Consider the following 12,188-nt stretch of genomic DNA (forward strand, 5'->3'; position numbering starts at 1 on the left):
TCCTGAAGTCCTTCCCATGTGTGGAAGGTGCAGAGCTTCCCAGAGACACACAGTATTTTTGGTGGCCTGGTGCTTTGTTTTTTAACTTTTAATATAGACCATTTCAAAAAAACCAGAATAATTTAGTGACCACTCATGTACCCATCATCCAGCTTAAATAATCATCAGCTCAATCAATGTTGCTTCATTTATACCCCCATCTTCTCCTCTCACAATCCTTAGATTATTTTGAAGTAAACTGAAGTCATATTATTTAATTTGTAAATTTCTAGTATGCAATATCTAAAACATGTATTCTTTTTTAAAAATGTGCCATTATATACACACACAGAAATAACCAGTCAGTACTCTCATTTTAACTGTTCTATAAATCTTTCTTCCTTCTTTTTGAAAATTTTTAGTTCAAAGATCCCTATGTTAAGACTGACGGCTACATTTCTGATGTCTCTTTTGCTCCTCCTCCATCTCTCTCTCTCTCTCTCCTTTTTTATTTTAAAGAAACCCAGTGATGGCCTGGTATTTCAAACGACTCATGGTGGCAACGGTACACACAAGTGGTATCAGACATTCCGTCTAGCCTGGGGCACTGCTGAGAAAAAGCAATGCGTTTTTACTACTTCTTTCCATCTAATCAAATCTTTCCCACCTGAGTCATCCTTAGCCTTATCTTGAATTCTATGTTTCCAAAACTGTGTCTTTAATCTATAAGGTATCTGGGCCACCTATTTCTGAATCTTTTATTTTAATCTAATTTTAATAATTTTCTCATTTTCTTGTCATTCTTTGTAAGTGCCTAAATTACTCAAGCATTGATTTGTTTATTTATTAAGCAAATATCTAATAAGCATCCACACAAGAACATATACCACAACTGTGCCTAATTTAAAATGATACTTTCTAAGGGGAATGCTCCTACACTGTTGGTGGGACTGTAAATCAGTGCAGCTGTTATGGAAAACAGTATGAAGGTTCCTCAAACACCTACAGATAGAACTGCCATATAATCCACCAATTCTGCTGCTGGTTGTATATCCAAAGGGATGGAAATCATCATGTTGAATAGATACCTGCCCTCCCATGTTTACTGCAGCTCTATTTACAATAGCTAAGAGTTGGAACCAACCTAAATGTCCATTGATGGACAACTATATAAGGAAAATGTGGTATATATACATGATGGAATACTACTCTGATGGAATACTACTCTGCTATAAAAAGGAATGAAATTCTGCCATTCACAGCAACATGGATGAACTTAGGGAAAATTACGTTAAGTGAAACAAGCCAAGTACAGAAAGAGGAATACTGCATGTCCTCATTCATAAGTGGGAGCTGAAAAAAAAAAAGGAAACAAAAATAAAGAAAGAAACAACAATCACGATAGTTCTTTGAACTCTCAAAAAGAGAGAATGGAACTGAGGACACCGGAAGTGGAAAAGGGGGAGACGTGAAGGGGTTTGCAAGAAATTGGTAGAGGGCCACAAAAAATGTTTACATTGTGCAGTGATAAAATAAAATAAATAAAATATATATACTTTCTAATTTAAACTTGCTCACCTCTTGTCTAGAGGTATAAAAGCCTATAATTTGGAAGAGTTTTAGAAGTATTTTCTGAAAATTTCTAATAAAACAAATAAACAAAACCCACACAAAAAATGGGGGAGGTGGAGGAAGCTGAGCAATTAATTTTCAGTGTTTTTTTTTTTTTTTTCTGGCATTCGGATCCCTTCTCCTTTATAAAATCTTTCTCAATAATTACACCAATATATATTATCCATCAATTTTCCTAAAATCCCACCTTTTACAATAATGACTGGGCCACTAGAGGTTACAATGGTTACAATGGAAATTTCCTTGGTTCCCTGAATAGGAACACAGAGCTGGGGCTTTAGTGTAACAAAAAGCTAACTCCCGGGGATAAAACATCCCACCCACCCACCTTTATTCCCTCTTAGAAATGACAATGACAGTAACAGGAGTTTAGTCATTTCTCCTTCTCCTGGCATACATTGCTATTCACAGTGAGAATGATTGTTTCCAGAGCCCAGGCTTATTTGTGGGACAATGTATGTCTTTGCCCTGTGACGGTGGCAACTGTTTTGGAAGAGAAGACAGGCAAGGATAGTGTTACCTGAATGGCTTCTTCCCGGAAGGCTTTGATGCAGTCCATGCTCTTCATAAAATATGGTGTTTCATTAGTATCCAAAAACTGTTCAATGTGACTTATTAGCTGGCGACTCACTACAACGTAAGACAACAAATTTACTTTCCCAGATTTCAGTGATGCTCGTTAGAGAGAGTCTGCTTCCACAAGTTGCCTATAAGTACGTTTAATGGTTCAAAAGCCTTATAGTCAGCATGCCCAATAGCCTGATTTCTTTTAGGGGGGAGATGAAGTGCAAAATCCTGATTTCAAAAGTCTATATTTGAGAAGTGTGGATAATACTTAGTGATATTTGTTAAGAAATAAAATTTCATTTCTAAAATGCTTAGAATTATAGCTAAATACTCCTTTACAGGATGTCAAAAACTAGGTTGCGATTGTTGTTTTTTAAATTGTTGCTGCTGCTTTTTATTTTCCTCCCAGAATTTAGAGCCATTGGGAGAATTCAAAACTGTCTTTCCTATTATATTCATAGAAAATAAATTCTCTAGTTCCTCCCCTAATTCCACTCAAGATACTTGTCAAATAGTGCCAGGCAGTGAAAAATAAGAAGCCAGGGATACCCCATCTTCTATTAATTCCACATTAAGTTAGAAAAGGCCAGCCCCAGTCTTAACATAATATCCCTTGAGAATGAGAAATCATTACTATGTAATCTTATCCCCTTAGCTGGACCTGAACATTTTCCACACTGCTCGGCACTCCACGAGCTACTAATATTTAATAAACAATAACTGTCAGCAAGCAATGCCACAAATGCTACGGGAAGAGAAATACATTAATAATGTTATCATTTACAAGGAGGGTTGCAACTTGAGGTTGCCTCACAAGGAAACAAAGAATTCTCCAGTATGAAAAAAGGGAAAAGAAAATAGAAACGTAACAGTCATAAGGAACTTAATTTGCTGAGTAGATCAAAACTGACCCTGAAGATCTGTGTAGAAGAACAAACCAAGGAAAAGTGAACACTCACGGCCTAAAAGCTCACTCTTTCTTGTCCCCTGAAACCACTCGGTGGCTGGCTGTTCGGCACTTTATGCTGAATGGTCAAGATATTCTAAGACTTCATGTTTCCCAAAATCATGGCCTCATTTGAGTAGTTACGAATGTGTGTGTGCACAATACTAAAGCAAACCACTTTCAAGATTCACCTATAAAGGTTCAAGGCCAATAACTGTGTGAAAAACAGTGACCTGAACATTGTTCAAGGACTTATGAAAGATATGAAACCAAGGTCATCTACTTATTTCCAAAGGACCTTACAGCACATGAAAAGAATTAAAAAACTGGGTGAATTATTTCCTAATGTAGCAAATTTGCAGCAAGGGAAAAATATCCTCAGTAACCATTTCATCTTTTCTATCAACTAGGAGATTATGATCTCCATTACAATAAAGCACTTAACAAACTTGAGGGATTAAAGAAACTTTTCCCTGCAATTTCAGAAATCTTTACCAAAGTAACCTGCAGCAGTGAATTAATATCCAACTACAAAGGAGAGAAAGAATGTTCAGATGGATCCTTTTAAACAAGGTAAATAATACAACCCTGATTAGTAAGCAGAGCAGAAAACCAGCAACAAGAAGCTCAAAGCAAATAGAAGCTATCTCTCTTTTTCAGCTTAGAAAGGGAAAGTAACAGAAATGTTTGATATTTTCTATCTTACTTATAACAGCCTACTTTCTCAAATAGTCTGATAAAAAGTTCCCTTGGAGTTACAGATCTGGGCACAAAAAATACCTTTACAGGCCAAGGGCAGTAATCCCAGAGACTCCAAATTCCCCATTTCTTTTGAAATGAGAATGAGGAATCATAGGAAGCTATAACATAAATGTTTCTCTTTGTCTGATTTATTGATCATTTTCATTGATTTATCCTAATATATATTGCGTAACTAGCATGTATAAGACACTGTGCTATGTTCTGTGGAAGATATAATTAAATTGAAGATAAGACCCTTGTCTCTGACGAATTTGCAATCTAACAAGGAATATAATACATATACACAAAAATAATAATAGGAAGTAAATGTGAAGAGGGCTATGAATATTATGGAATACATTAACTGATCTGAATTTTAAAAAGTGTTAGGTGATTATAAAAAGCTTCCTGAATTAACATATTTTTTCAGCTGGACGATGAAAAACAGAAACTGACCCTCACATGCGGCAGGAAAGAGAATGAGCCTGAGTACAAAGAACAGAGGTGGGAAAGCACAGGGTATGTTTGGAGAAAAGCAAACGGTCCAGTACATGGCCAGGAGTAGGGGAAGAAAAAGGAGTAAGAATTGGACAGAAAACGTTGGAGAGAAAGGAGTTCTAAGAAGAAGAAGGACATGCGTGAGGGTCCTGAGGCAATGCAGAGCTTGGCTCCTTAGAAAGTGTAGAAGAGAGAAGGAGCTCAAGACCGAGCCTTTTAGGAAGTACAACATTTAGGGGTTGGAAAGAGGATACGGAGCTCAAGAAGGAGAGACAGAAGAAAATCAAGAGGATATGGCATCATAGATACTACAAGAAGAGACTATTTAAAAAATGCATTGTCTGCTGGGTCCAAACTTACATAAAGACTACAAGGAAAAGAGTATAAAGAGCACAGGGATTAAGGACTGAAATTTAGGAAGCCCTTAGACCCAGGAGTCCCTTAACACCTACAGAGGTACTGAATTCCTTTGCAAAAAGCACAGCTTCCTGACCCATTTTATCCTGAAATAGGATGGAACACACATACATAGTTGCCACCTTACAGAAAAAATATTCAGAAGAGGCTAAAATGAAGCAAATGCCAAAGGCAACAATCCATTTGCAATAACCATGTTGGAAAGAAGGTATACAAAGAAAAGGAAGTAGGGGTCTCCATACCCAGTGTCTATTTTAGAATGAAGTCCTCCTGTATCTATGGGCCTATGGGGATTTAGTTTTTCTTATTTACATGTTATATGTTCTGTCTTTTCCCCTGGAGGGTTCAGAAACAAAGGTTTCTGAATCCAAACTTCTATTCAAATAAATCCAATGAATACAGAGAACCAGATTTTTGCCCTCCTAGGAATAATCTGTTATGCTGCCTGTGCATCTGGCCCATGTTTCTAAATTCTGTCCCTTTACCTAGATCACTTTGCTGATGATAATGAACCTTTTAACACTGGGGAATAGCAGTGATGGGTGGTGCTTTAACATACTTCACATTTCCCTGCCTTTTTATTTTTGTTGGATCAGTAAAGGGATCGCAACCCTCGGCACGGTGTAATCTGCACCATGCTCAGCCAGTGAGCACACCGGCCATCCCTATATAGGATTCGAACCAGAAGCCTCAGCGCTATCAGCGCTGCACTCTCCCGAGTGAGCCACGGGGCCAGCCCCCCTGCCATTTTTAATGACAGTAAAATGCAGAAGTGGCTGACAAAATTAATCTTCTACCTTGGCTGGATTATGCTTTTGACTTCCCTATCTCCCCCACCCTGCAGAAAGGAAATGCTGATCATTTTTCTGCTTCTACCTCAATTACAGAGCTAAGCAATGGCCTGCCAGTTTTCATACTCAGTAAATCATAGCCTCAATTATAATTCACAAAAATTCTTCAGAATTAGTCAGTGACTCAATAATATTCATTAGTAGCCAATATAAAAAATGGCCATTGGAAGTGTCATCCATTTTAGAATACTAAGTCAGGCAAAGAGCCATCATTTATCTCAAGAAATACTTCAAAGATATCTGGTCCTGGATTTGGAGGTTTTGAATATGGGCATTAGATATTAACCAAGCATCTGACATGAGTACAGATATGGATACACAAAATTAGCTTCAATACAATAATACTTTAGTGTCATATTCAAAATGTTACCTAGATTCGGAAGTGTTATATAAGAGGAAAATGGCAGTTTTCCTGCTTATTCTGAAATACATGTTCTCCCTATTTACAGAAAACATTCAATAGCATCCAAAGTCCTACAGAATGGACCACCTCCTTTCTTGTTGCATGGTCACAACTTACCTGCCTCTGACTTTACTTTTAATCACTACCTCTGTCTGTTCTCTGCTAAGATGTTTCCAACAAAGTGAAAGGAAGTCATTTATTGTGGCTCTTCACTCATTCTGACAGAACCAAAAAGCAGCAGGTTCACTCATCTGTCACACACTACAGAAAAAGGACTGTAAAAATCTCAAACTATTTTGCTGAACCCAGGCATCAATGAAGATGTTTCCCAATTTAATTCTCACTATCTCAATGCCTCATGTGAATTTTACTCATTGAAAAGTTGTACATTTTGCAGATGTCAGCAGTTAAGAACTGCTTTATGTATAGCCAATGTTAAAGAACAGATTTAGGTATATACAATGACAATATCATCTTTGTAAAACAAAATAAAAATGTGACAATAGAAATCAAGATCAGGCCACTCATTATTATTAAGGCAATAAAAAGGAATAATAGCCATCAACAAATAAAACTCTAGGCAAGTAGTCCAGTCTACCAGCAATTAAATCCACATGTAAATTACCATCACTGTTTTAAGACAGGAGCTTACAAGACACACTTCCTTGATAAGAAAAGGAGTCTGTGTTTTAATATAGGCAACTAAAACAGAAATGGATAACAAACAGACTTCCTTTATGTCTCTCTACTATAAGATGTAAATTGGCCATTGTAGGTAGAGGCTGTGTGTATATCAGTCAAGGTCCAACCAGAAGAATAAAAAAATCACTCTGAATATTTAACACAGGAAATTTAATGCAGGCAATTGTTATACAGGTGATGAAAAGCTGTAAAGCCAACTGAAAATGGTGCTATAACCCAGAGACAGTAACAGCAAGAAGACCTTAGCACCTGTTGGCATGTGGGAAAAAGAAAAGAGGCGTGTAACTAGAGTTCAGGGACCTGTCCTATAGGAGCCAAAGCCATGAAGGATGGGAGATGCTGCCCAGCACAGAAAGGGAGAAACACCCTGGCTTCTCCTTCTCTCCCCACTTCTCATCAAATTCACCAGTGGCTCCCATTAGCTGAATCCAGCAGGAAGCCTTGACACATGGGAGCCTGGGAAATGCAACCTGCAGGGGTGAACCCTGCCCCATCCCTTCCCCTGATCTGGTGCACACAGGGAAGGGTGAGAAGTGGATCTAAGGGCCACCTGGCACAGTGTTGACTGCTTTATTGTGATGAAGATCATAAATTTCCTAGTTGGTAGACGAAATAATTACTGGGGAAATAACAATGCATTATTTACTTTAAATAATAAGGGAAGGTTCAATACGTAAGTTTTTTTTTCCCTTTTCTTCTTTCTAGTAACAAAGGATATAATGAAATTCAACTAAAAGTTATAGCAAAAAAATACACAGGTACATATATTTAAAGCTTTTCCTAGCCATTTAAATTGTTTTAAAAGGTGTATTTCTAAAAAACAGAATTTAGAAAAAAACCATTATTTTCACTTCTAATTGAGACCTCTTCAGGAGCTACATACATTTCCCTCTCCTTCAGCTTTAACATGGTGAAACACAGCAAACAATTGCCACATCATGGTGTGGACCGTGAAAATAAGTGAGAGGTACTAGGAGCCACTGAGTACTTCCCATAGTGTTCACAACCTCTCAGAAGTCAAATGTACTTCTGAAAATTTAAATACAAAAAGAAGGCATCCTAAATATTTTTCCTCTAAAGGACAAAAGATATGCTGCCATTTCTGCTTCCACTTCCAAGAGATTTGGGAGCTAAGATTCCAGACAGAATTTGCCCTGAATGTGTGTGCTCCTTGTTCTGGTATTTGTTTTTAGTTTTGCAGTCTTTAATGAAATACTCTTACTGGGGGAAAAAAAAATCAATGGATGGCAATGAAAGAAGTGGAGAACTAGGAAAAAAGCATAAGCTTTATGAACCTGAAAATGACATTCACGAGTTGTCTTCTTTTTTAAGCATCTGGACTACGAAGTGGACACAGTTCTGCTCTGTTCTTTGCCCTGCCCTGTCCTTCCCCGCTTTTAGAAACTGTTCTGCCAGGCTCTTTGCCCTAAACTTCCTCATCCAGCAGAAAAGAAGTTGCCTGGCTCCTTTTTAAGAACAAAGAAAGTCAGCAGATATGAAACACAGACCACCACCATAGCCATAATAACCATGACCAGTGGCACAGGAAATTGAACTAAGATATATAAAGTGCTGACCATCTCAACATACAGATGCAGTCCTGGGTTTTTTTTAATTAATATTATTTTTCTTACCAATAACTAAAAACCTCAATTAAAACCTCACCATTTAAGCTCCACAAGATCAGTCATGGCCCATTTTTTCATGCTTAACGATTTTCTCATTAAATGCTGTATTTTCTTACAAATTGCACTAATAAAAGTAAGTCCTGCTGGGTGTTTTCCTCTCCTTTTAAATGCTGTCTTTTCATTGATGTGTTAAATTAAAACCCCAGGCACAAGGAGCAGAGTAAATGCAAAGTCTTTATTGTAAGAATCCATTCCTGCAGACTATGAGATCTCTCTCATTTTATTTTTGTTTTTGAGCTAACTGTGAGTCCTACTTTGTAGCCACAGGAAGAATGATATTGAAGGTCTCTTGGCCTTAGCCCACTCTGTAGAACAAGAATGACAGTATGAGCTAATGAAAAACTAGAAAAAGGGCACCCACTGGCTGTAATCTCACTTTATATAAGAGAACATTATGACATATCTTTTTTATTATTGATGAATAGTATGTCTCATCTTAAATAGCATGGGCTAAGACCAGATCCATTCCCAGGTCAGCTAGCAAATTTTAAGTTTCCTGGTCAATGGACGGCAATCCACAGTCTTGTAGTTTTTTATTAAAAACATTCAATTTAACCATTAAAGACCCACTGAACATGTCCCACAAAGCCTAAAGGTCATCAATTAATATTTAGAGGGCATATAGCAGGTAATTAAAGACCAAAGAACATCCACTCTCTAGTGCAACTAATTTTCTCCAATTCTAGAAAGGAGTACACTTAAAGTACAAAATAAAGACATTATGCTAACACAAGAAAGAAACTAAAGACTTTCTCATTAAAAGAGGAAGTGATTTCTTGAGTTCATTTATGTCATGTATATGCCATACACCTCAACAAATGTGTCAGGGATGGGGGTGAGGGGTAGGGAGAGCAGAGAAAGACTGTCTCCACAATTTTCCATGGTCCTAGAATTCTAAAACTTGGCAAAGCTTATCAAAATAAAAGTGATACAGAAGAATTAAGAATCTTACCACCTCGACTTGATTCCATTCCGGATGGGCAGGAGGAGGGAGAAAAGAATGTCTAGCTTCACACCTGCATAGATGTCATCAAACTAATATAGTAAGTAAGCAGAAGGAACCAAGTAGCCATAGTAACAGTATAGCCAAGAGGAAATTCTCTGGAGCAGGAGACCAATCTGGCTGTGGGATCCAATTAAAAGTTGGTAATTGGGGCCGGCCCGGTGGTGCACTGCTACAGTGCGCCGCTTGGGAGCGCAGCGGCGCTCCTGCTGAGGGTTCGGATCCCACATACAGACTGGCCGCTCACTGGCTGAGCGAGGTGCAGGCGCAACACCAAGGGTTGCGATCCCATTGCCGGTCCCGGTCCGGTACGGGCACGACACTGAGGGTTGCGATCCGTTGCCGGTCACGAAAAAAGACAAAAAGGAAAAAAAAAAAAAAAAGTTGGTAATTGAATGGAACCTAAATTCATGTTTCAGTTGAAGAGATACAGTGAGTGATGAGTCAGACTCCTCCCCAAAAAGTGAAGCAGGTGGCCACTGGTTGAATGTGCTTTTGTGGACGCTGGAAGAGAGAGAGGCAGCACAGTGTTTTACAGAGCCTCAGGAATTTGAGTCATTCTTGAAAGGAAATGTCAAGTATCAGAAATTTTAGAAAAACCACATTTTATGTGGCAAATCCTTCTAAAAATTGATAAATAATATTGCCTTAAGTTTATATGATATCTTCCTTGAGGGACTCCTCAGATTCCTCTTTTTCTTCTCTTGCATTTTTTTTCTCCTCTATCCTTTTCTGGTTTTATGAAGAAAGTTCTATAATATTTTAGAACTCAAAATACAGAAATGTTATATTTGTATATAAGATTTAGCACTCAGATTTAGGAACTGATTCAATTCAAGAACCAGAGAAATAATTCTGCTGTAATTCAAAAATTCAAATTCTTATTATTCCTAAGCACTGTTTCATTAAAGTCAACAATGGAAACGAACAAACAAACAAATTAACTACTGGCCAGTAGTACTCAGAGAACATGAAAACAGATGAGGTCACTTTGTCTTACTCACGGTAGGACAGCAGCAGAATCTGTGATAATGAATTCTACTATAATAAAACTTCGACCAGGCATTGGTGTACAAAGAAATACTGGTTCTCAAGTCATGGGCATCTCTTTAGAGTGAGGTTTGAGAATGAGGGAGAAGGATGGACATTTTCTGTGGAGAGAATATCAAGAAAAAACATGCAGAGGGAGGGGAGGAGAGGAGGCCTGTACAAAAATGGGTTAGGAGTGGCAGGGTGGGACCAAACTGTGGCAAGCCTTGAATGGGGGACTGACTTCAAAGACATGGGGAGTGATTAAGAAGGGCTGACCCACAATCAAATCTGTGCTATAAGAAGCTAAATCTGTACATACGGGCCTGGACTGAAGTAAAAGAACATTGTGGATAATTAATATAGGATGCTGAAACTGTCCAATGGTGAAATAACGAAAGACTGAATTAGCACAGTGGTAGTTAGGATGGAAAGAGACAAATCTGAGAGAACTGCATTAGAAAATGATTAGAAATTAGAAAAGAATTAGAAATAGATACAAAGTGATCAGAAATGTTCGTTAACAGTAAACTCAAGGGGCAAAACAACAGCAGCAACAAAACCCATTATTCCTAGGGAAAGTCCCATTAACACACACAGCACTAGGACCCACCATCACCGAGGCGGTTGCCTTGGAATACCTTTCTTTGGGACCTCTCCTATCTAGCCTTTTACGGCCCAGGTTATGCCAATCTCCTCCATGAATTCTTCTTTCAACTGGTCACCCACCTGCACCTGTCCCCATATACTCTACCTTCCCTCCTATTGCCTTCAGTGAACTGTCTGTGCATCTAAGTTACCCCTTCCACCTGTGCCCTATACCCCAAACCTCTCCCTTAGTGTAGGATCTCATCCAGTTTCATGCCTTTACAGACATCTCTATGGTGACTTCTCCCAGACCTTTTTCCTTGTATGACCAACTTAGCAGACTTTCTCTTCTCAGTAAATGGCAATTCCTTCCAGTTGCTTAGGCCAAAAAACTTGGGAGGTATCTCTGACCTCTTTCTTTCTTCACACCCTACATACAAAAATGATCAGTAAAACTTGCCAAATTTTACTTTCAAAACATATCAAGAATCTGACCTCTTCTCACTACCTCCACCACTACCTCCCCATTTGGATTAACGCAGTAGCCTAATTCATCTGCCTACTTCAGCCTTGCCCTTTCTCAATATGGCATACGAACCAACCAGATCCTCTACTTAAAACTCTTCAATGGTTTCCCATTTCAATCAGAGTAAAGAAAAAGGTCTAGGAGGCCCTATGTGATACGTTCCCCAGCCACATCTCTGATCTCATCTCCTACTTCCTTCCTCCAGCCGCACTGGCCTCCCTGATGCTTCTTGATGAAGCCAAGCACATTCTTGCTTCAGAGGAACATGCTGCTCCCACCGTCTGCAAAGCTCTCCCCACAGATATCCTCTGGATTCCCTCCCCCCACCTTCCTCAATTCTCTGTTCAAATGATGCCGAAACAGTGAGGACTTCCCTGATCTTCTACATTAAATCACAAGTGCATTTCACACCAGCATTCCCTATCCCACCATCCCGCTTTAATTTTTTGCTACAGTGCTGTCATTGGTTGAATAGTAAACCCCTCAAATTCATGTCTTTTCTAGAACCACAGAATGTTACCTTATTTGGAAATAGGGTCCTTGCATTTGTAATCAAGTTAAGATAAGGTCATTACGGCAGTCTCTAATCCAATATGACTGGCTTCCTTATAAGAAGAG

The 12,188-nt window shown here is 38.6% G+C and overlaps 1 protein-coding gene across 1 annotated transcript in view; it reads right to left on the reverse strand.

Annotated features, from left to right (window-relative positions):
* The window catches only part of XRCC5 (X-ray repair complementing defective repair in Chinese hamster cells 5 (double-strand-break rejoining)), an 85,977-nt gene that overhangs the window by 12,682 nt on the left and 61,107 nt on the right, over positions 1–12,188 (reverse strand). Inside the window, exon 17 of the mRNA XM_008574354.1 lies at positions 2,132–2,241. Within this exon, the coding sequence (XP_008572576.1) occupies positions 2,132–2,241 (110 nt within the window). The remainder of the gene's footprint in view (positions 1–2,131; positions 2,242–12,188) is intronic.

Source organism: Galeopterus variegatus, unplaced genomic scaffold, assembly GCF_000696425.1.
Source record: "Galeopterus variegatus unplaced genomic scaffold, G_variegatus-3.0.2 Scaffold1036, whole genome shotgun sequence".
NCBI lineage: Eukaryota > Metazoa > Chordata > Mammalia > Dermoptera > Cynocephalidae > Galeopterus > Galeopterus variegatus.